A 21,676-nucleotide genomic window follows, 5' to 3' on the forward strand; every position below is an offset into this window, starting at 1 on the left:
TGCGTAGGGTGTGTTAGATGTTACCGGGCCTAAGGTCGGAAGGCCGACTGGCACGCAGTAGACACATAGTAGAAACACGTAACGAAACCAGCAGTGATGTTAAAGGAAAAATCCACCCTCAGCAACGCTTCACATAATGAGTCTGTGATCTTTTGCTGCAGCCACGTCGTGATAACGTTGTCCAGAATCACCCACCCATTTGCTATATAGCGTACCTTTTAGTTGACCTCCGCAATCCTGCAACGTGTCGCGTTTTACAGCTACGGGCATCACAGCTGTGCAACGTGACACCTGGGAACCGTTGTCTGGTGATTTTGGACACAGTCCCGGCGCGTGAAATTTTCCTCTACTCGCGTCCACTGCATTTCCAGAATGCATTTATGCAGGAGAGGGGGGGGCCTGAACTTTGCCCTGTGCACAGAGACCACCGGTCTGGATGAGAGAGCAAACTGCGCTGATTCTCGGTCACTTTATCAAGAAATTCCAAATATCCAGATGTTGGTGTCGTGGGTTTTCTTACTCTGGCCCAAATTCTAGTCACTTACAGGAGTTTAAAAAAAAAAAAAAAAAAAAAAAATTTTTTTAAAAAGGCAACCGTCAGTGTCTGACACGCATAGAAACACTCGTACCTACTGTTTCCCGTGTGAGCTGACGAGTATCGGCGCTCCAGAAAAGCGGCGGTTTCATCGTGTCCCGGCTGCCGTGCACCGACGGTTTCACCTCGTCAGCTTGCCGGATGCGACGCACCTGGCGCGTACCGCACTTTATGTTTTAGTGGTATGGACACTTCTAAAGAGCAACGTAGCAGCTAAAGCATCTGGTTCCTACCGACCTTCGGTGGTTCAGCTTCTCTTTCATAACGCTTTTCTGCAGTCACACAGAGGTTTGCTCGGGGGGGGGGAAATCAGGCCGTGACCTCACATTCATCTGTGACTGGTCAGTTATTTATGGCGAAAAACACAAATACACCAAACCATGGAACAGTATCACAAATGCAACACACAGTAGATCTCCGCTGACTGTTCACAGTGTGCAACCGCTGAGGTGGATTTTTCCTTCTAATGTTGTGAGCTAGACGCTTATGGAACATTCCTGAGGTGACTTTAATAGGTTGATTTAAATACATTACGTCCATTTCAGCAGTGACGGTAGAGAATGACTGCGCAGCTACTCAAAATCAGTGGATGCAACTTCAGTTTTGTATGTTCAGCGTTTTCTGAACCGTATCCCTAAAACTCTGTTCTGTATTCAACCATTCAAACTAGTGTTTGTTCATGTTCAGTGTGTAAAATAGAGTTTTTCTGTGAAACGATATTTCATCAAACCGTGGTGGAGAGAAAAACAGTGACTATATGTGTGTCAGGTAGATGTGTATCAGACGGGTGTCACATTGTCAGATGTTACTGTCTTGTTAAACGCTGTTGTTGGATTGAAGTGGATGCAAACGTGTATTATTGATGGGAAAACTGTCAATATTTCAAATTCCAATTCCATGCTGCAATAAATTATTTTTTTAACAGGAGCTGTAGCTGTGTGCAGTTTGACTGAAAAGCAAGACTGAAAGTGACTAATCGGTCATTTACATCAGAAACACACAACTGGATGGATGAAAAATGGAAACACACTTGCCGTTAGATCCAAAACATGTAGTTTGGCCTGATGGTGGCGCCAAAAACACAGGGCACACGTCTTTAATCTAAAGGGTTCATTAGTGGAGTCACATTGCTGTTTAAGAGGGTCCGTTTGAATGACCTACTGATTTGGTTTTCAACATCACGCGCATGGATGGAACAAGCCTACAGGGCACGGGCCCAGGGGCCCGAGAGGTTAGGGGGCCCCTGGGCCAAAGCCTCCATTTGTGACTGCAAATATCTGTTGTTTGAAAGTCACAAAGCTCGTTTCAAGCTAACAAAAAAAATCTACCAAAAAAGAGAAACTACCAAAGAGACAAAAAAAAAAAAAAGATTTAAAATGACTACACAGAAAACGCAAAACTACCACAAAGTCTCAAAAGAACCAAAAAGAAAAGAAAAAAAAAATCTTAAGGAAAAACAAAACTACAAACAATGATATACAGGAGGGCTGGGGGGCCTTTTACCTCTCCCTGCCCAGGGGCCCCTCTTTGTTGTCTATGACATCTGATTTCTAAACCGGTAAAATGCAAAAACAAAACTAGAAACCATCTCGCGATGGGATCACACCCGCCGCAACGCCGCAGCTTTGCGGCTGGTGTGATCCCGTCGACATGTTGGCGTTCCGAGCCACGACTTCTCAGTGGTCATTACTACATCATTACATGAGTACTCAGTACTCACGGGTCGGGCCACCCCGCCCATCTTCGAACTCGGCCTTCATTTTGATCTCAACTACACACCTGTTAAGTTTCGTGACTGTCTCTTGCACGGTTTTCACGCTATCGCGGCGGAGAGACAGACATCTGCCTTTGAAAAGCGATCGACGCGACGTCCATTCCTCTTGTCAGACAGTCGGCATTTTGAACTTATTCTGCACGTGTGCGCAGTACGAACACAAAACATTGCTCCATAGTGCTACTAGTTGTCACAAACTGACATGAATATTTATTTTCATCATGGCCATCCTTTCAATAGCTGGACCAACCAATCTTCATTGACTCTAGCTTTGCAAAGCAAACAAACCAAAGAAAATAAAAAAGCCAAAAATGAGATTGTAAGTGATTTTATTTACAGTTAAACAGTCCTGTAGATCTGGTCCCTGTACAGAACCTTCACCACATCCAACAGGACCTTAGCACGTGTGAATAAATTGTTATAAAATGTGACCTCTACAAAGGGCAAGTCAAAATTTACATGGCCCAGATTCTGCAAAATCATTCATTTGTACAACTTTTTTATTTTTCTTATTTTTTTAAAACAAAAATCCACCGGTGGATGGCAGCTTTTCCGAGCTGCTGACATCGTAGTCGATGTGACCTCTTCCTGGACCTGCCGGATCGACCAGCTCTTCGGGCTGAAAGCAAACGGTTCACTCTCTAGGGAGCAAAGTGCGGATTGCTGACTTTTCCGGCACCGGTTTCCTCACACGCAAGGTTGACATTCATGGGACCTTTATGAGTTTTTACATGAGGTCCTCCTTCAACCACTGTGTCAGTCTGTCAGTCATGTCTGATCAATATACACATGAAAACAAGAAGTAATGTTTGGTGACACTGACCTGTTTATATCCTGCCAAAATCCAGTTCCATCCAGAATCTATTCAGTCACATTAAAGTCCTGATTTACTTTCTGTACTTTTACAGATACTTTGCAAAGTGCATGTTAATAAAAACTGTTTATTCATTACATGGTTCCTATCAATGTCCATCCCCCTTAAGGCGCTTTTTAGACTTTTCAACAAGGATCACGTAAGACCCCTTTAAACTCTGTGATTTTCTGCTGCCTGTGACAAAAGATGACAATCGCGAGGGGAATGCGGTAAAATCTTTGGTTGTCGAACCAAAACGACGGTCCGAGAGACACATCCACACGTCTGAAGGCCGGTTTGCATCTTTGGCAACCAAAGACAGCCTGCAGCCGAATTCTGACAGTATCAGACATTGATTAATAAATTCTCCAATGACTAACATTTACAAACCATCCAATCAGAGTCTGATATGGAAGTACACAGAACACACTGACCGGTGCGCCTTTTAAAAAAACAAAAAACTTTCGTCTCAGACAGCTCAAACTCCAACGGCGTAAAGGGGCCTCAGAAGACATTTTAAGACATCATCCGACCTCTCCTAGTTTTCCGTGGCCCAACAAAAAAAAAAAAAATCTCAACACCAATGTGGTTTCAGTTCTTCCATTTCTGCATTTGTTACGCATGAGAGTAGAAGGTTATCTGTGTGGGAACAGCATCATGTGTTGAAACAGTTTTTAGAGGGATCCAGAAGTTCTGTTCAATGTGGCTCTAACACGTGTTGATATGTGCTGAAACAGCAAACGCTAACGGGAACAAATGCTATCCTACCATCTGTTGCTGCATTATTAGTATTTCCTGTGGCCACTGAAATGAAAATCCCTTTTTGGCTTTCTCTCGACCGTATCAAATTAGAGCTGCTGTATGACTGAGTTTTACCTCGGGCGATATTTAAAACATTTTACTAAAGCTGTGGCTTCTCTGCTGCACTGTGAGCTTCTTACAAAACTTCTAAATGTGTATGTGCAGATATTTTATATTTAAAAAAAGGAAAAGAAAAAAAAAATCAGCTCTAAAAATAATTAAATCTCAATAATGTGACTTAGAGCAGCCACATTCAGGTGCAAGACCTAACAAATGACTGCATAAACATTCAGGTACGTGGTTGTAGAACTACAGGCTGGTTTAACAATTTGTACCGCAAAAGCATAAACAGATATGTACATGTGTAACTTAACAACTAGTGACGGCCTGGGTAAAGCTATTTTGTCAGATATTCAAGGTTAAAAACACTTCCCTGTGCAACGATGGATTACTATCAACCAATCAGGTGTGCTCACTTCCAGTTTTACCTCCAAATAAAGTGGTTTAGCTATTCTGGATAAACTTGTTTGTTGTCCGACTGACTGTTCGGGTCTATGGCTCCGTCGCTTAGCTTCTGACAAGCTCAGCTGCAGCTTACAACGGGTCCAGCTAAGAGCTCAAGACGCGGCTGCACATAGACTGGACCTCATTGCTGTGTCAAAACAGGCACGGGTTCGGCTAAACTGCTGCTAAAGCGGCGGTCCGAACCGCCAACGCAGGCGTGTCCGAACCTGATCATCCTGTAGCACACTGGCGTAGGCTGTCTGACGGCCTACTATCCTGCACTGGTTGTAATGGAACGATTGTTGTTGTTGTTTTTTTATTGCTTTACCTGTGTTGTTACAGCTGTGGCTGGTGTTACGTGGATCTGCTCTGTGTTCTGAAAGGTTCCCACTGCCGTTTGACATTTCCACACTGCTGTGGATTCGTTGTGGCGTGCTGTGAACTTAGTCTGACCAAGGAATCAGGCTAAGAGAGAGGCCGTCTTCGCTGCAAAGTTTTTCCTCTCTGAAAACTTCATTTGGACAGGCCAAGTCTATTTGCACTTGTGATACCTGACTATCGCCACCACCTAGTTCTAAATATTTTTACCCCTTGTGTTTGCTGTCAGTCTGCTGCATGGTCAGTCTGTCAAATATAAAGTATTAAAGCTTACAGTGAATTCACTGCGAATGGTCTGACAGCACATACAGTATATGATTATTTGTTTCCATTACTTCTGCATTACTGGCAAACTGACCACTTGTCTTCCTTTCAGCCACTGTGGCCGTACATGAATTAATAACTAATTAACTGACAGAAAATTGTGGCCAAAACTTCGTAAAATAAAATCCAAGTTGCAGGGTGGCAGAATTTTCCTTTAGGAAATGCAACCGGCTTTGTGAAGAAGTGTAAACCTCCAATATGGCAGCCAGAAATCACCTGAACGTGTTGTCCGTCGGCGTTGACAGAGCACGTACAGAGGAGTGCCTGTGCTGTGCGGCAGCTGTGCACTCTGGACAAACTGTTCTACTGTAGCGGGCTCTCTCCCGCCTTCAAATTCATCTCTCAACTTAGGTAAAACCACAGAAATGAATGAAAAACTACATCTTATGATCACAGGTGTGTGTTTCTCTGCAAGCCCCCCTTCATCCTTACGGTCGGCACGTTTAGCACAAAGACGGTGAACGGTAATACTGACAAAAAAAAATTGTAAACAAACCAAAAATATACCGTTTTGGAACAAACTTTCCATTAAAATGACATTAAAGGTAGAGCACTATTGTACTGGTGGAGCAGCTCGGCGACATTTAACTTCAGACACGGGGCTAACATTAAAGGCAGCTTAAAAAGTGGTTTTACATATTTTAAATTAGGGCTGCCGCTGCTGATTACTTTCATTATTTGTAAAGCCGCTGATTATTTTTTCGATTAAACAATCATTCCATCTTTTTGTCTATGAAATGTTAATAGTGAAAAACTAAACTGAATTTTTTCATAGCTCACTGTGATGCGTTAAATTTGGCTGTTGTGTCCGACCAACAGTCCAAAACCCAAAGATGTTCAAATCCCAGAAAGCCGATTCATTTTCTGTGGATTCACTAACCTTTGCAGCTCTAATTTAAATGTTTTTGTTTTTTTAATGCCTGGACTCATAAATCAGACACTTAATTATTATTTACAACAGACACTAAATCCATACTGCAACGTCTTTTCCACGTGCTGGTGGAAATGAGCAGTGGATGTTCAGGTCGTCCTGGTCTAAACAACAACGCCCAGCAACTACAGGACACAATAAAACGCTACGCCCGACAAAAAGAAGACACTACAATAAATAAAGCTGACTTTGTATAAATAGACTTCAAGTTAAAATATTGCTAATATTAGTCTTAATATACTGTATGACTATACAATATAAATGCTGCATTTAAAAAAAGCCTCTACTGTTGTGTATTGACAGTTTGTATAACTTTTCACAGGATTTCCAAAGAAACCAGGCGAGTCTCGCTCAACAACACTGGATGAAGTGGTGTTTATGAACGGTGTGAGTGGTGTTTCCATCATCAGTTCATTGAGATAAAGTCTTTTAAGTTTTTTTTTCTTCTTTTTTTTTTTTTCTTCAGGCTACATAACGCTGTACATAACTGTACCTTTTTGATCACTTGCTGAGTTTTTCCTCAAAAACGTTACGGTAGTGCACATTCACAGTCTTCCAACAGGTTTCCTGAGCTCGTCTTAAAGCAATGACCTGGGTGGTGAGAGTCGGTCCCGGCGTGTGAAGGTGAGTGTTTACAGGTAAGGCTCTCCGAAGGTCCTGCGACACTCCATCACCCCCGTGCCGGGAGGACGGTCACAGTTGTGGGTCAGCTTCACCAGGCTCGGCACGAGGCGGTCGTACGCCAATTTGTACTCACGATCAAAGGCGTCTGAGGGAAGAAGGAAAGGACGTCGACATGATTACAATTTTTACACCTTATATCCTTTAAACCTGCCCCAATCAATATTTTTCCATTGTAAACAGATCAAATGACTGCACACACTAGTAGTGACAAACCCACAGAGATATCAACCGAGCTCCCTGGGGCGTTTTAATGTCTTTTAGCTCACTGTTTTGGTTTCGCTCTCGTTGGCGTCGTTTCCAGCTGCAACAGGAAGCTGTTTTTGAGAACCACTACTTGCCCGGCAGCAAGCAGCAGTCACACACAGTCACAGAGACCGGCTGGCGAACATAGTGGAGCAGTTAGCAGCTAATGAGCCAGATGTTTCCCTCAGGAGACCAAAAACAGAGCTAGAAGAAAGTGAATATTGGGCTTACACTAGCCGGGTGGCCAGAAACACGACTGTAAATTGGGTAACTATTTGCCAACATGTTCCCAATATCAACCTTTAAAAGGTAATAATATGTCAATATTTTGTTTAGAGCTTGTTTCTGCTGCCCCCAAATGGCCAAAAATCACTTGAGGCCGGTTTAAAGTTAAAATAATGCTACGTAGGGTATGTGCGAAAACTCCTCCCACACAGGAATACGTAACAAAATGTAATCCCTAAAACATAAAAGTAGCACTCACCAATATCGATGTTATCTTTTCCCAGAGCCACCAGGGAGAGGAAGAGGATGTCTCTGTACAAACTCCTGAAGAGAAAGGAGCAGAGGTCAACGAACGAGCCGACACAGAGCAGTTTTCAGACTTTTCTCTTGGTTAATGACAGTAACTGGGTGACTGAACGGAGTAGGGTTTGAAAATTAAATCACTTTCCTATCATTCCTTTAGTTATGTCTTTACTCTTACAATACCTACTCATATTGAAATTTGATAAACCTGTTAGCAAGAAAAATTAATTTAGGTTAATAACGTACACTTCTGTGTTCTGTCACTGGAGCGAGATGCAGTGTATTTGGTGAAGCGCATTAACATCATGATCACATACTGACAAACAATCAAGTTTGTTTACAAGACAAACTTAATTGGAAAACGCCGCCTTCATGCCAGCTACTCAAACAACACATTCGTGTTTTTAAAGAGTGGAGCTTTCTCCTTTATGCCTCGAGAGCCCCGTGTTATTGTGCTGTAAGTGAATGTTGTAAACTAATTGTGTGTCAGAAATGTGGCCAGAAAAACCGTGGTTTGACAAGTGCGAACTGATGTCTCGAAGCTTTTTTCCCCCCACACTTTTGGAAACATTTGTAATCGGCATTGATCATTTCCTGCGGAGAAGTAAACAAACGTTTTACAGCTTCCTTTCAAGCCTTTGAGCGTTTGATACTCCCCTGCTCTGCTCGACGCTCGATTCGCGTTGGTTTACACGCAGAAGAATCTCTATAACTGTTTCCAGTGGTGACGACTCTGGAGTTAAATTCCTAGGTAAATAAATTAAATAAATGAGCCTCATCCGACACGTCGCCGCCGACCTTTGCCTTTTGACCCCGAGCGTCTGGCCCAGCAGCTGCAGCAGCTGAGCCATCGGCCGGCTGACGTCGTTCCTCTGGATGCTCTTCACCACGCTCTGCAGTAACTCCTCGCTGAACGGCTTCTCCTCCTCCGGGACGGGCCGGGACAGAGGGTAACCCACGTCTAACAAAAACACACACACACACACACACACTCAGTTCAGCAGTGGACTCGTCACATTAGTGCTTAGTCATACAGTATAACAGTTATACAAAATGAGGATGGTTTGATTATTAACTGAGTGAGAACATGTTTGCACTTTACTGTACAGTACTTTGGGCTGGGTATCTGTACCAGTATAAAGCAGTACCTCTAGTACTATTTTACTAATCTAGTAAAAGAGTATTTGCAATGGTAAAAAAAAAACCAAACAGTAATTAATTCGATGTACAGCATGTGGAGAATAAAAGCTTGGTATATGTTTATTAACAATTATGATTTTTTTTTTTTAAATGATGAAATAAATGTTTTTTGTATTTTCATCCACTGAACAAAATCTTTATTTGGCAAGATTGAACTTTTATCATAAAAGAAAATGGTAACACTTTGAGCCCTAATGTTTAGCATTTATAATCAGAATATAAACATTTAGTAAGTTATTTATCAAACACTATAATGTTGTTGTAAGCAGATATATGTGTCTATTAATGTATTTCTTCAACAACTATAAGTAACTACGGTTCAACAGATAAAATTCTAGGTTAGTTCAAATTCAGATTAAGCTTAGATTTACAGCCAAATCAACATTTATCAGACTGAAATTAAAATGTTTATTGTCATGTTAAAACTTTTAAACCCAATCTAGTGTCATGAAAAATAATTAATTAGAGAGCATGATTTATTTATTTGTGAATTTCTTTTTCTCCATCAATGTTGTCGATCTTATTCTTCTCTTGGTTCAAGGTAACACTGTGTATATTTTGTGCTTCGTTGGGTTTGATGTTTTGCCGGTGTCAGTCAGTGGTTGCCAGACTTTGCGCAGATGAAGGACTCGTAACGCCTGGACGAGCTCGTCTCTCTGTGGTTGGTTAACAAGCCGCTCAGGTAGCCATCGGGTACCAGCTGCACCAGCCGTGTCAAACTTAACCTCGCCACAACATTAAAAGAGGTCATATGCTCAGTACATCTGACCCGACACAGTTTAATTATCATGTGAACTAAGAAGTTTTTACCTTCGGTTTCACAAAGTAAGACAACACACTCAAAATATCAAAATGTTAAGACAAACAACATTAGACTAAATGACCAAATAGGGCTGATTTGTCAATTAATTCACCAGTCGATTGACAAAAAATATACTTTAAATAATCAATTAGTTGTTGTTTTTGTCATTTTTTCAAACAAAAATAGTGAAACAAAGCCAAATATTCTCTGATTCAAGCCTCTCAAATGAGAGGAATTACTGCTCATATTTGTCACATGTCATTTTAAATTAATTATCTTTGGTTTGAATAAATCAAGACATTTGAGCACCTGACATTCGGCTCTGTGGTTGTGATGGGAATTTTAGACCATTTTTGATGCTTCATTAACCGATTTATCTATAAAGAAAATGATAGTTGGTTCCAGCCAAATAATGTCAGCTCATTTAGCCAAATCAGGCATGTCCCGCTCATTTTAATGTGTGAACTCTACGGACTCTGAAACACACATTTTTCCATACATGCAGTAGAAGTAAAACAAAGTCATACCGACTCTTACCAGAGGACTGACCGTTTAAGTTTAACATCTCATTCAACCCCCTAAAACTGTCATTTTTGGAAGTTCTGTTAAGTTGACTTCCTGTTTACGCATTTGATCGTTTTGATAGAACAGAATTACAGTTCTCTCGTTCCTGCTGGTGCAACCCAGAGCTGGTGAAAGATTAAGGAAATTTAACCGTTAAAAGGTTCAGGAGTCACGTGGATGGTGTTCAGTACCCAGCCCTTTAAGCACTACAGCAACATCATCTTTTAAAAGTTGCTACATTAAAAAAAAAATAAAATTAAATTTTAATGTCCATGTTAACAAGTGGAATAACACGGTGGACATTCACCAGAGATGCAAGCCCACATTCAAATACAGAGCAGGACTGTATTTGAGACAAACATGTCCACGTCAACAGTGTTTCACAAAACAGAAACAACCCGTCTCAAAATCATCGTAAGATTTCACACTGCACAGAGACTTTCATTCCAAACACGGTGAAACCACGAAAAGTGGAGGCTGACTTTTCCACAGACGACACTGCAATGCATCAGGCAAAGAGCGCACGACACACACAGAGAGAGAGAGAGAGAGAGACGGCAGGCCTCAGACAGGACAGTCAGAGCACAAACAACAGGACTCATCTGTGGGAGTCTGCAGCAGAGGTGAACACTCACTCTCTAGCAACAGAGTACAATTAAGCCCTGGAAGACAGAGAGCACACAGAGCCTGTTAGCGCAAGGATCAGCCGACTCCCTGGAGGAGCTGGCCGCCTCCACGCGTCCTTCTCCATTAAACACTGGATTACTACAGACTGGGCGAAGCAACAGACACGTTAGCACGAGTCCCTTCATCCACGGTGATCACAAATCCAGCTGCTGCGCAGTTGTTCTCATGATTAACTCAAATTCTAATATCCCATCGATAACTCTGCAGTAGACTGAATCCTACAAAGTGTACGTTTTTTTTTAAAGTGAGTCTTATTTGAATCCAACAATAACAAAAAAATTGACAATATGAACAACAACAGCAAAAGAAAATGCTAAGTGATGCAATTTCCATCCACTACTGTTGTGTGAATAAGATTATCAGATGGTGGAGCTATTTTTCTGGTTGGGCGCCATTAAAACACTGCAGAACAAGAGGGTTCAACAAGATTACAGTATTAAATTAGCACCAGTCGAAGCTCAAACGGTGGAAAACCATGTAGAAAACTTGACGGAAATAGGACATTTATACGTGTTACATGTTTTATTTTGAAGAACTCTACCGTCTCCTCATTGCTCTACACAGATCTGATGTTTTCGTCTGTTCAGTGGACATTTAAGTCTCCTCCTTCATGTACGTCACGACTTTTTTTCACTACGGCGGTTTCCATTGCACTGTCTCCTTTTGCCTTTATCACGACACCAACTTTTCAACCTCAAGCGTAAATACTTTTTTTCCCCTGGTGTTTCCACTCAGGTTTTTTTTTTTTACATGCAAATTGAAAATGCACATAAACACAGGTGGATGGAAACGCACTGACAGGTGATCTAGACAAGTGTTTTCTCAAACTTAAATCATGGCACAACTTCATAGGAAATTTTTTGGCATGTCATTCCCCAACCCTCCACAACAGTATGCATATATTGCATAGAACTTTTCATACGCAAAAATACATAAAGGTTTCACACATAAACATGTGATATATAATCTAAAATCAAAATGAAGTGAAATAACGTTGGCGTTCTCTCAGTCACTCACAATAAAAAGTTTTAGGCTACCTTGCTATGTGGATTTGCAAATACAAATACCACTTAAAATGAATGGGTAAAATTAAATACGCTGATTAGCAGGTTAATTATTATATTTTTTTTTTTTTGTTCTTCAGAAGTAAAATTTGCTTACACTTGAGGTGCACAAGGACAAACAATCCAAACAAAGCAAAATAAAAAAAGGTCACAGTCACTAGTGATCTGTCCCTGCCTTTGGTTTGGAGGATGCTGGGAAAGGCTCCAGCTTCCTCTCAACAGAAATGAGAAGGTACACAAAACTCACTTCTACATTTCACTTGACGTTTTTCATTCTTTTCCTTAATCTCAGTCTACTCCTGCCATACCCACACTGTTCACTCCGCTGTGTTGAGGCTGTTTTTGTTTTTATCCAATTTTTCTGTTTTTCTCTTGTTTTTCTCATGCTGCTTTGAGGATCTAAAAGTTTAATTGCGCTGTTTCTTGAGGGAAACATTTGAAAGAAAAAAAAAAAAAAAAAACCTTCCCTGTTTCAGATCCTGGATCCTGTTTCAGCAGCAGCCAGTGCTCGTGTGACAGCTGAGTAAATTACCTGAAGATATATTAACTACTCTATTCTGCAGACGAAGACAGTGAGAGCAGTGTAGGGCCATCAACGACTATTCTAAATTTGTAATAGTCAAGGGGGGGCAGCACTACTGCGTCCGTCTGCCTCGCGAGTTCTGGCGTGGGCCTGGCCTGGGCCGCTCCACTGAACGCACTGCATGGCGGACAGGAGTCACACAACCTCACTGTCATAGATTGCAAATGAAAGGTAGGTCAAGTTGAAACAAGCGAATAATTCAACAACAACCGATTGGTAATGATGGCAGAGAGTTGACAACACAACTCGGTCGCAGACATCGTGATCTGCACTCCAAGCGATCTAAAAAGCCAAGTTTGGTCAGTAGACGGAAAAAATTGTGGAACCTCGAGATAAAGTTGTATGCAGGCCATGTAAGCTACAGTTTGCCTACCATTCCATTCAAAAATATGTACCCTAGTAGACATGTCTCTTATTGTATTGGTTTGCCCTCTTATGGACATGATACGCAAACATAGAGGGAATAATCAAACGTCATTTCTGGCCTGTTTTGACAGCGCTAGAGCAGCGAGACTCACTGTACGTGTTCCAGAGGATGTAGAGGGGCTGGATGGGGTCCTGGTGCAGCTTGAGGTTGTCCCACAGGATCTGGATCAATACGTGTTTACTGTCCTCTGACATCCAGTGACGAGGAACCTGACAAAGGGCCAAGAGAGAGCGGGGGCGCTGTGAGAACTGTCTGACAGTCGTGTCCGTTAGTTTTGTTTCTTACCATAAAAAATAAATAAATTGAAAAAATATCCCATACTAATGAGTCCAAAGTCATCAGTATTAATTAAGCATTTCAAAAATTCAGGTTAAATCAGATTAGAACATACTATTTGCACTACAAGACTGTATTTTAGTCATCTGACATAATCAGAAGCTCATTTGCCCCATTTTCTCTTCACTTTCATGACACAGTAGGAATTTGTTTACTGTGAACTGTGGTGATTTATTAGATTTCCTGGGGGACGCACAGGAACATAAAAACCCAGTTAAAATAGGTGTAAACGATCTCTTTAAAAAAAAAAAAAAAAACTCTGAAGACAATGAGCCTCCACATACTGTAAAGCTGAGTTTGGCTTCCCTTTTAAAATCAATCTCAACCTTTCGTTAACAAAAGCGACTACTGTTGTGAAATCTGTATTTTAAAGTTCCACTTAAACCACTGGAAGTAACTTCTCAACTCTTTGCAGTGACGTAGACGTGTACTTTGGGGTGTGTCAGTACACTGTGACATCACTGTCGGGTGTGGTCACTGGTGCAACAGACCAGAGAGGCAGCGAAACGCAGCTTTTCAGCAAACAGCACTTTGTTTAGAAAAATATTATGAAATTAAAAATATCATAACGACCATAATAATTATCACAACGTTCTGTTTGTTTGTCTGTGTGTGTGTGTGTGTGTGTGTGTGTGTGTCTGACCTGGGAGTCCCTATTGCAGTGCTCGGAGGTGAGAATGAGACCGGGCAAGTTGCTGGGCAGATCCAGTCGTCTGAAGTACCAGACCAGGTTCCAGTAGATGATGGGATGATGGTCCACCATGTCGGCCTCTGTGATCACCGGGTCGCCCTCGTTCTCCAGCAGACTTTCCAGCTCCTTCCACAACACCAACGGGCTCAGGTAGGGAACCGTCACTGGCTCGGGGTTGTGGAGCCGCCACTCCATGCTCAGTGGCTCCTGGGTGGGACAAAAATGATGGAAGTTACATGTCTTACTGCCATAAGTAAAGCAGATGAGGCAGGAGGATGGGTGGACGGAGTCAGTTGAAGGATCTGCTGCTGAGCTCTACACAGTGTCTGCTAGGTTTGTGGAGGTCACGGGCTGTGAATAAAAGCAGACGGTAGACTGTGATTAAGTTCACTCCCAGCTTGTTCTTTTAATGTGGTCAGAGGAGTCAAAGTGAGGGAAAAACGTGGAGTCGTGTTTGGCTTGAATCATGAAACCTCATCTAAGCTTGCTGCAAAGACAACCTTGCAATCACTCGAAGCAGGAACGTAGCACCACCTGAGATGCAAAACGACTACCAAGACCAGAAAAAGTTTATTTTTATCCTCATACAACAATCAACATTCACTCTGTTTTATTCAGTATTTATTGCTTATTGTGAGGTTATCTCGGTAAAACTGTCACGTTATTATAATAATGCCATGTAAATTTGTTATGTAGTCCATAGTGTACTGAGACACTCTGATGATGCATTTTACGTCGACCTTGTTACTTAAAACTGCATTAACTGATTTTTTTGGCCATGTGTTGTGTATTTACACATCCAGTAGACACAGAACAACATTTTCTTTGGACTCGTGTTTCTGGCCACCTGATGAATGTAAGTCCAACGTTTTGGTTTTGGTAGCTCTGTTTTGGTTTCCAACTCCTGAGGGAAGTATTTGTCGATTGAGCTGCTAAACGTTAGATTCGCCGGCTAGTCACCAACTTTGTCTGCTGTGGGTTTTTAGACCCCTTTTAGCTGAAAACAGCTGCCTGTTGCGTTCCTGTTGTTGTTGAGAGCGCTGAGACTGAACCAAAACAATGAGCCAAGAGGTGCTGAAAGGCACTGTAGAGCAGAGGGGAAACTGCAGTCCGCAAATAATTCTCTGTGGTAAGTTACTATGAGCGAAACCTTTAACTTTAGACAGTTTGATTTGATCCATTTTTCATATGAAAATATTGATTATGGCAGCTGTAAATTTTGCAAATACCAAGGAACGTCTGGCAGCAGGTTAGACTGTGGTTTGGATTTCTTCTTTAACTTTCTCCACCCCCAACATTCATGTCAAAATCCACACAGGGTTTTGGCTTCTCGCTCGATATATCAAATTGTACTTTTATTTTATTGCATTTTTTTGTCAGGGTTCATAGCTCTTGTATGACACCTTTATGGGAATCCGCTGACCAACTTATACATGATCCTAGGCTTTAACAAGGACTGGAGTAAAACTCAGAGGGGAAAAAAACTACTGAACAGTACTAGAAGATCGAAATACTCTAACATTAGTGATTTGTGTTGAGACATACTGTGGTTTCATTGAGACGGCTGGGCAGGCTGCCTGACGTCGGCACGCAGCGGTTGGGTCGGGATGCTTTATCCAGAGGACCGAAGGCGCTGACGCTGCGGGCCATGGGCGCTCCGGGGGACAGTGCCCCCTGCCGGCGTTCTATGGGGATGTTGATACCTTGCGCCCCGGTTGATCGAGTCCTGAGAAGACACGGCGAGGACTGTCAGCTTGAAACACCAACGCACAACTCAGCTCACACAGTCACAACATTTAGCAAATCACGAGGAGCTGTGACGTTTTTTTTTTGAAAGGTGTTTTTAGTTTGCAAAACAGAGAATGAAGGTGTGGTGTTGTTTTCTTTCCTCATAAGAAAGATGAGACAGAGAGTGAGCCATGCCCAGGTCCATAGAACTCTGCAGATTCCAGACTAAAAGTGTGTGTATGCACAAAGGCAGAAATATGTACGTACGTTGGTTCTGTTTTATGAATCTCAATTATTGTGGAACTGGGTGCGCATGCATGAGCCCCGTTTCTGCTCCCACAATTCGCCATAAATGGATGTAGAAACGCCTCTTTTTGCATATCGTATACCGCACATACTCGAGCCTGCTCCATATCTCATTAGACCTGTCAATGAGAAGAACGGCAAACAAGGAGGGCAGGAACCACTGTGTTGCATCGGCCACGTTCTCCGACAGCACCACATCAGCTGCCATTACGGACGACCGTTACACACGGCTGTGGCTCTTACGGCCCCGTACCACTGATCTATCACCTGTATCTCTAAACCATCATCGCAGCGATATCTCAATGATGATTATTTAACATCAGAAAGATGATTAATGAGTGGGAAATAATGGCTCAAATGTAAATAAAAAGAATGATAAAGTTCATCATTCATGGATGAATGGAAACTGGCAAAAACACCTGAACAGTGTTTCAATGTCTCTCATCTTATATTTAATCTCCTCTCGTATGCAAGCTTCTTTTCTAAATACCAGTTTGTGTGTGGAACTCAGTATATGCACGGTTTGTGTCCATATGCATCGTTTACACATCTGGCTCCAGAGTGTTGCTCGCACATTTTTTAACCTTATGAAGTCATGACACACACAGACACACACAGACACACAGACACACACACACACACACACACACAGACACAGAGCTTTGTTAGGACCAGGTGCTGCCGATCACCCCACATCACTCTTTTACAATGCAGATGGGGAGCATGTGGATGCAACTAGAGTAGGTTCCTACATCAAAAGCACCGTGTAATCAGACCAACTGGTCGCTGCATGAAGATGAGCCACGGAAAAATCAGGATCTCCGTCATATTTCCTGCTTAAAGCTCTGGAATTGTGAGGATGACTGTGAGCGCTGTCTTTCACTGTGTTCGTCGCATTTACAAAATCTATATAAAATACAGTAAGAAACTGATAAAGCACAAACTACAAAATACATTGTTTTTATTTATGTATATATATATACATACATACATGCATGTGTATGTGTATACATACATATATACATATATATATGTACACGTATGTACACACATGTATATGTATATATGTATACATATATGTGTATATGTGTGAGAGAGATTTGTTTGGTGGACAAAGACATTTGGTTATTCTAGCAAAAAAAAAAAAAAAAAGACAGCTCATCCTGAATTCAAGATGTTGATTGGAGAACTAGTGTAAAAAGCAAAGGTTGGTTTAATATTTTAACAGTATTGTTGAAGATTTGATGATACAGTACTAGACCTTTAACCCCATCCTGTTGTACAGCAAGATTTTAATGAACATGTTTATGAATCTGAGTTTCAATAATCTTGCTTGTCTGATTAGTATTTCAATATGGTTTATCTCATATAAAGTATTTTCTATGATGCTGTCACCAAAGCTTGTTTTAAACTTCCATAAGAATGATGTTTTTTTCCATTGGTTACTACGTACTGCTCTGCATGAACAGCATGTAAATAAATGAGAGAATGTGGCGTGACACTGAAGGACAGTGAATACCTGCCGCCTCCCGAGCACTCCTGGACAGCAACCACATGGGACGGAGGGAACACAGCCGTTGTGGGACAGGGCGTGGACAAGGTAGACGTCCCTGTGTCCAAACCTGTCGAGGCGGAGTACGATGAGGTCATTGCCTCGTCCACCGATGGACTGCCCTTCAGGAAAAGCCTATGGGGAGGAGAAAAGAGGGAGGAATTACTTTTACACCAGAATGGTCTTAATAAGGTCGTTTATTTTATGACATGGACTGGTTTATCAGGGGTCAGTTAAGATGGAGTCAGATGCCTTTATATATATGTTTCTATTATGTTTACAAAATCCCTGTAGCATCTCATTCTGTTGACAATATTATTTTGTTTATGTGTTAAACATTAATAAATCAATTCATGGAAGTCTATGACCGGATACTCTCATTATGTCCTGTAAAGGAAAAACTATGTATTTTTTTCTATCCTTTTTAACCTTTATTTCACATCTTACTGAGTTTCAAAGCATAATTTTTAAGAAATAAGGCCAAGAACAGTGGATATTTTAAAGTAATAGTAAAATAGTGGTAAAAACTTAATTTCATAGGGGGAGGAAATCGAAATAGTTGAGGACAGAGAGGAGAAAAAGGCACCATGAAATATTTCCATGCTACAGGTCATGGAATAATTTTGTAATATACATTAAAGACTAATTATTCCATACAATATTTGTTCCTGAAAAGACCACAATAAATAAAAACAGATAAAATATGTAAAAAGTATTTTGAAAAATCAATCTGAAAAAAAAAAAAGGCCATTTATAAGCCTTATTTATAAGTTTATTCTACCTGCCGGGTCCTCGCATGTCCCGGATCTCCACATTGAGGAAGGGCAGGAAGGGGTTTCCACAGAAGGGGCAGGTGGTGTTCAGGTTGGAGTCGTCTGCTGTCCAGCCAGCCATGATCTCCTCGTCGTACACCAGACAGTCACACGTCTTACAGCGAGAACAGCTGGAGATCAGCAGCTGGAAACAAGACACACACACACACACACACACACACACACACACACACACACACACACACACACACACACACACACACACACACACACACACACACACACACACACACACAAAAAAGAGTTCAGGTTAGCGATTGTTTCCTGGCAAAGGAGTTTACACTCAGATTAAAGGTGCTCAAGATTTCAAATAACATCATCTTAACCACTAATTCTCAGCAATAATGTGCAACACTAAGCACCTCATCATCTTGATTTTTTTTTTTTTTACCTTAAAGTTTGTTTCATTTTTATCGTACTTTTTGACCACTGTCGGAAAAGCTTTTATACACTTTTTTACTTTACTAATATGATTTCATGTGAAGGCCTGGATAAATATTTCAGATTTGGTTAAAGGCTATGGATACATTTCTGGTTGCTACATGAGTTAATTAAACACACTGTTGTACCACCAAGATGCTGCCTGCTGCTACGCCCTCAGGGTCACTGTACCGTGAACTTGAACTGAATCTACCAATGAAAAGAAACATTCTGCCGGGGGAGGATCTTTATGATTAGCTTGCAAAGCAGTTTGCCATCCCTGAAACTTATGAATGCCGTTTCTAAACCTATTCACTGAGAGTGAAACACCTCTCAACATGCTAGATGTGACAAATGAACGCCAAGAAAATTGTTATTTTTAAAAGGTGCTCCCCATCTTAAAGTTACAAGCACAGCACAAATAGATATTTCTATAGAAAATTAATTCACAAAATACTTTATACCTTTATATATATTTATCAAAAAGCCAAAGTACAGGCAGTTCCAAACCACTGTGACCCAATTGCCGAATTCTACTTTCCCGCTTTTCATCTTGTACTTCGACTTACCTCCATGGCGTAGTTGTTGAAGACGCTGGTGTTGCTGGTGTAGCGTGACGAGCCGAGGTCCGACTTGTCTGGCAGAGGGAAGCCAGGGGGAGAGAGGATGCATCCTGCAGGAGTATGGAGAACGATGATGATACACAAGGGGTCACAATGTCACCTACAGTACATATTTCCCGACACATTTTTGAGACGTCATCATCACTGAAAACGTGATTAGAATTCTTTAATGGTGCTTTTGGGATTTCTCCTGGTGACAGCTGTGTGTTGTTAAGAAAATTGCTTTTATGTTAACTTTCTAATAACTTTAGAATTATTTCTTTTAACAGACTGTGGTTGACATTTTTTAACCTGCTGTCTCTCTCGTTGTTTGTCAGAAAACAAGAGGCAAATGTGTAAATAAAGAATTGAATAATTAATTGACAGTACCAACATTAATATAACCAAACTTTAGTAACTGTTGAAGAAATCCTCTTCAAAAAATGAAAAACTGGAAAAACGGACATTACATTACACACAAAACTCAAAATGGTGACATCGGAACAGAGCTGCAAATACATCCATCAGCAGGACTGTGTAAATTAATTTCCCAAACAGTTTTGTTTTTGTTACTCTCATCGTTTAATGTTGCAAATCTTTAGCAAATAAAACTTTGGCGGTAGAAAGAAAACAGCATAAATTCTTTGTTTTGAAAAATGGATCAGATGGGAAACCTTTGCTTGGAATTTGATCATATTAGAAACTAACAAGAAAAACTGAAAAAACTGATATAAAGTCTCTGCAGCTGTCATCAGTATTCCTGCATTTGACAAAGTGAAATAAGAATTTTTGTTGCATCTGAAACCTTTGCACCGTCACTCTCACTGGGATGAGAGTCATTCTTACCAGGGAGCAGAGATGCTGCAGTGGGGCTGTCCAGTCTGCTTCGGAGGGGGCTTCGTCTGGGGCTCCTGCGGGGCCCCACGGGGCCAACGGGGCCATTCCTCTGCGAAGAGACCATGGAGCTCTCTGAATCCCCACAGTCCTCCTCATCCAACAGGGAGGAGCAGTCTGGATCCCCGATACCGAGGGAGGACACACTCAGACGGTCACTGTGACCGTCCTGGATGAACGGAGCAGAGCCGAGCAGGTCAACAGGTTAACATCATCATGGACTGCACAGGTGCCTAATATTAAAACTATGATACTCACAGCAGCAGCAGATCAAGTTCAGCACTGACAACAACTAAGACTGTTCATGAGGTACAAATAAAAAGTCAATATATTTTAAAGGGAGCAAATAAGAAATTTCGTACCGACATCCCAACTAAGATGCGTCTTCCATTTAACCTTAATCACACGAATCTAGAAATATTATTTACGAACCCTGGACAGGTACAGCTCTTGGCTTTTTAAGCAGATCGATTTCAGCAAACTCTCGGAACTGTGCTGCTGATTGAGGTAACAGAAGCCATAGTGAAGAGTTTGCACACAGTCATGTTGCCAGATCTCCACACTACATTTTAGCACTGTCTGAGAAAAAAATAAAAGGTTTGGCGGGGGGTTGATATCATGGTACGTTTTGCACATGGCAGGAAGACAACTCTGGAACTGAGACCGAGTTTGTGACTGCAAAAAAACTGAAGATACATGCCGTCTGTGTGGTCTTGGTGGAGTTTGTTGTTGTTGTTGTTGGATTTGTGAAACACCCAGAGAACAAACTTGACCAACGTACAATGTTTGGTGAATAACACACTCAAAAGGCCACAAGATGGCAGCAGCACTCTAACTTTAGGCTCTTTGACTACTGCTTATATGAGCTTAATACTGTCTGCCACTGAAAGTGATTTGCTACAGTGCTAAAATACAATCATACTAGCGTTTATGCAGATTTTAGCCAATTTACTACAAATCATGTTTGCTTTGCATTACTGAAGACTAATAAACAGATGTGGCTGATGTGGCTCTTTTTTTAAATTAAAATATGCAATATCGGTTTAAAATTAGGTCACTGTTTCAACAGAACGTATTTCGTGCACTCTTGCTCTAAAAAAAACGAACATAACAGTAAGATTCACCTCTCCGACTCGTAAACAATTTGATTTAAGTAATCATCAGAATGCTGGGGCCTAAAAACAGGCCCAGAAGAGGTTAGGAAATTCTGTAATTCAGATTTTTGAGTGTTTCCAAGTCCAGGCAGCCATTGGTTTCCGTTAATTTTTTATACGTTACATCAAATCAATTTGAAGACTTAAAGCCTGCATGTGTTGGGGTAGTCAAATAATCTGTACATCATGTTTTAATTTTTTTAATAACAATAATGTTT

At 41.3% G+C, this 21,676-nt stretch overlaps 1 protein-coding gene across 4 annotated transcripts in view; it reads right to left on the reverse strand.

Annotated features, from left to right (window-relative positions):
- Positions 1–2,700: 2,700 nt before the first annotated feature.
- LOC120788419 (C-myc promoter-binding protein-like) overlaps positions 2,701–21,676 on the reverse strand; it is a 77,218-nt gene continuing 58,242 nt past the window's right edge. For 3 of the 4 annotated variants that reach the window (XM_040124253.1, XM_040124234.1, XM_040124243.1), the window contains 10 exons: positions 20,257–20,473; positions 19,378–19,481; positions 18,337–18,512; positions 17,523–17,690; positions 15,515–15,695; positions 13,922–14,176; positions 13,034–13,151; positions 8,414–8,576; positions 7,572–7,636; positions 2,701–6,929 (listed from right to left, as the gene is read on the reverse strand). In XM_040124253.1, coding sequence (XP_039980187.1) covers positions 6,793–6,929; positions 7,572–7,636; positions 8,414–8,576; positions 13,034–13,151; positions 13,922–14,176; positions 15,515–15,695; positions 17,523–17,690; positions 18,337–18,512; positions 19,378–19,481; positions 20,257–20,473 — 1,584 coding nt within the window. In that variant the 3' untranslated portion in view covers positions 2,701–6,792. Of the gene's footprint in view, positions 6,930–7,571; positions 7,637–8,413; positions 8,577–13,033; positions 13,152–13,921; positions 14,177–15,489; positions 15,696–17,522; positions 17,691–18,336; positions 18,513–19,377; positions 19,482–20,256; positions 20,474–21,676 lie in introns of those variants that run through there. The other variant, XM_040124264.1, reaches the window with a different exon arrangement.

This window comes from Xiphias gladius, chromosome 1 (genome assembly GCF_016859285.1).
Source record: "Xiphias gladius isolate SHS-SW01 ecotype Sanya breed wild chromosome 1, ASM1685928v1, whole genome shotgun sequence".
Lineage (NCBI taxonomy): Eukaryota > Metazoa > Chordata > Actinopteri > Istiophoriformes > Xiphiidae > Xiphias > Xiphias gladius.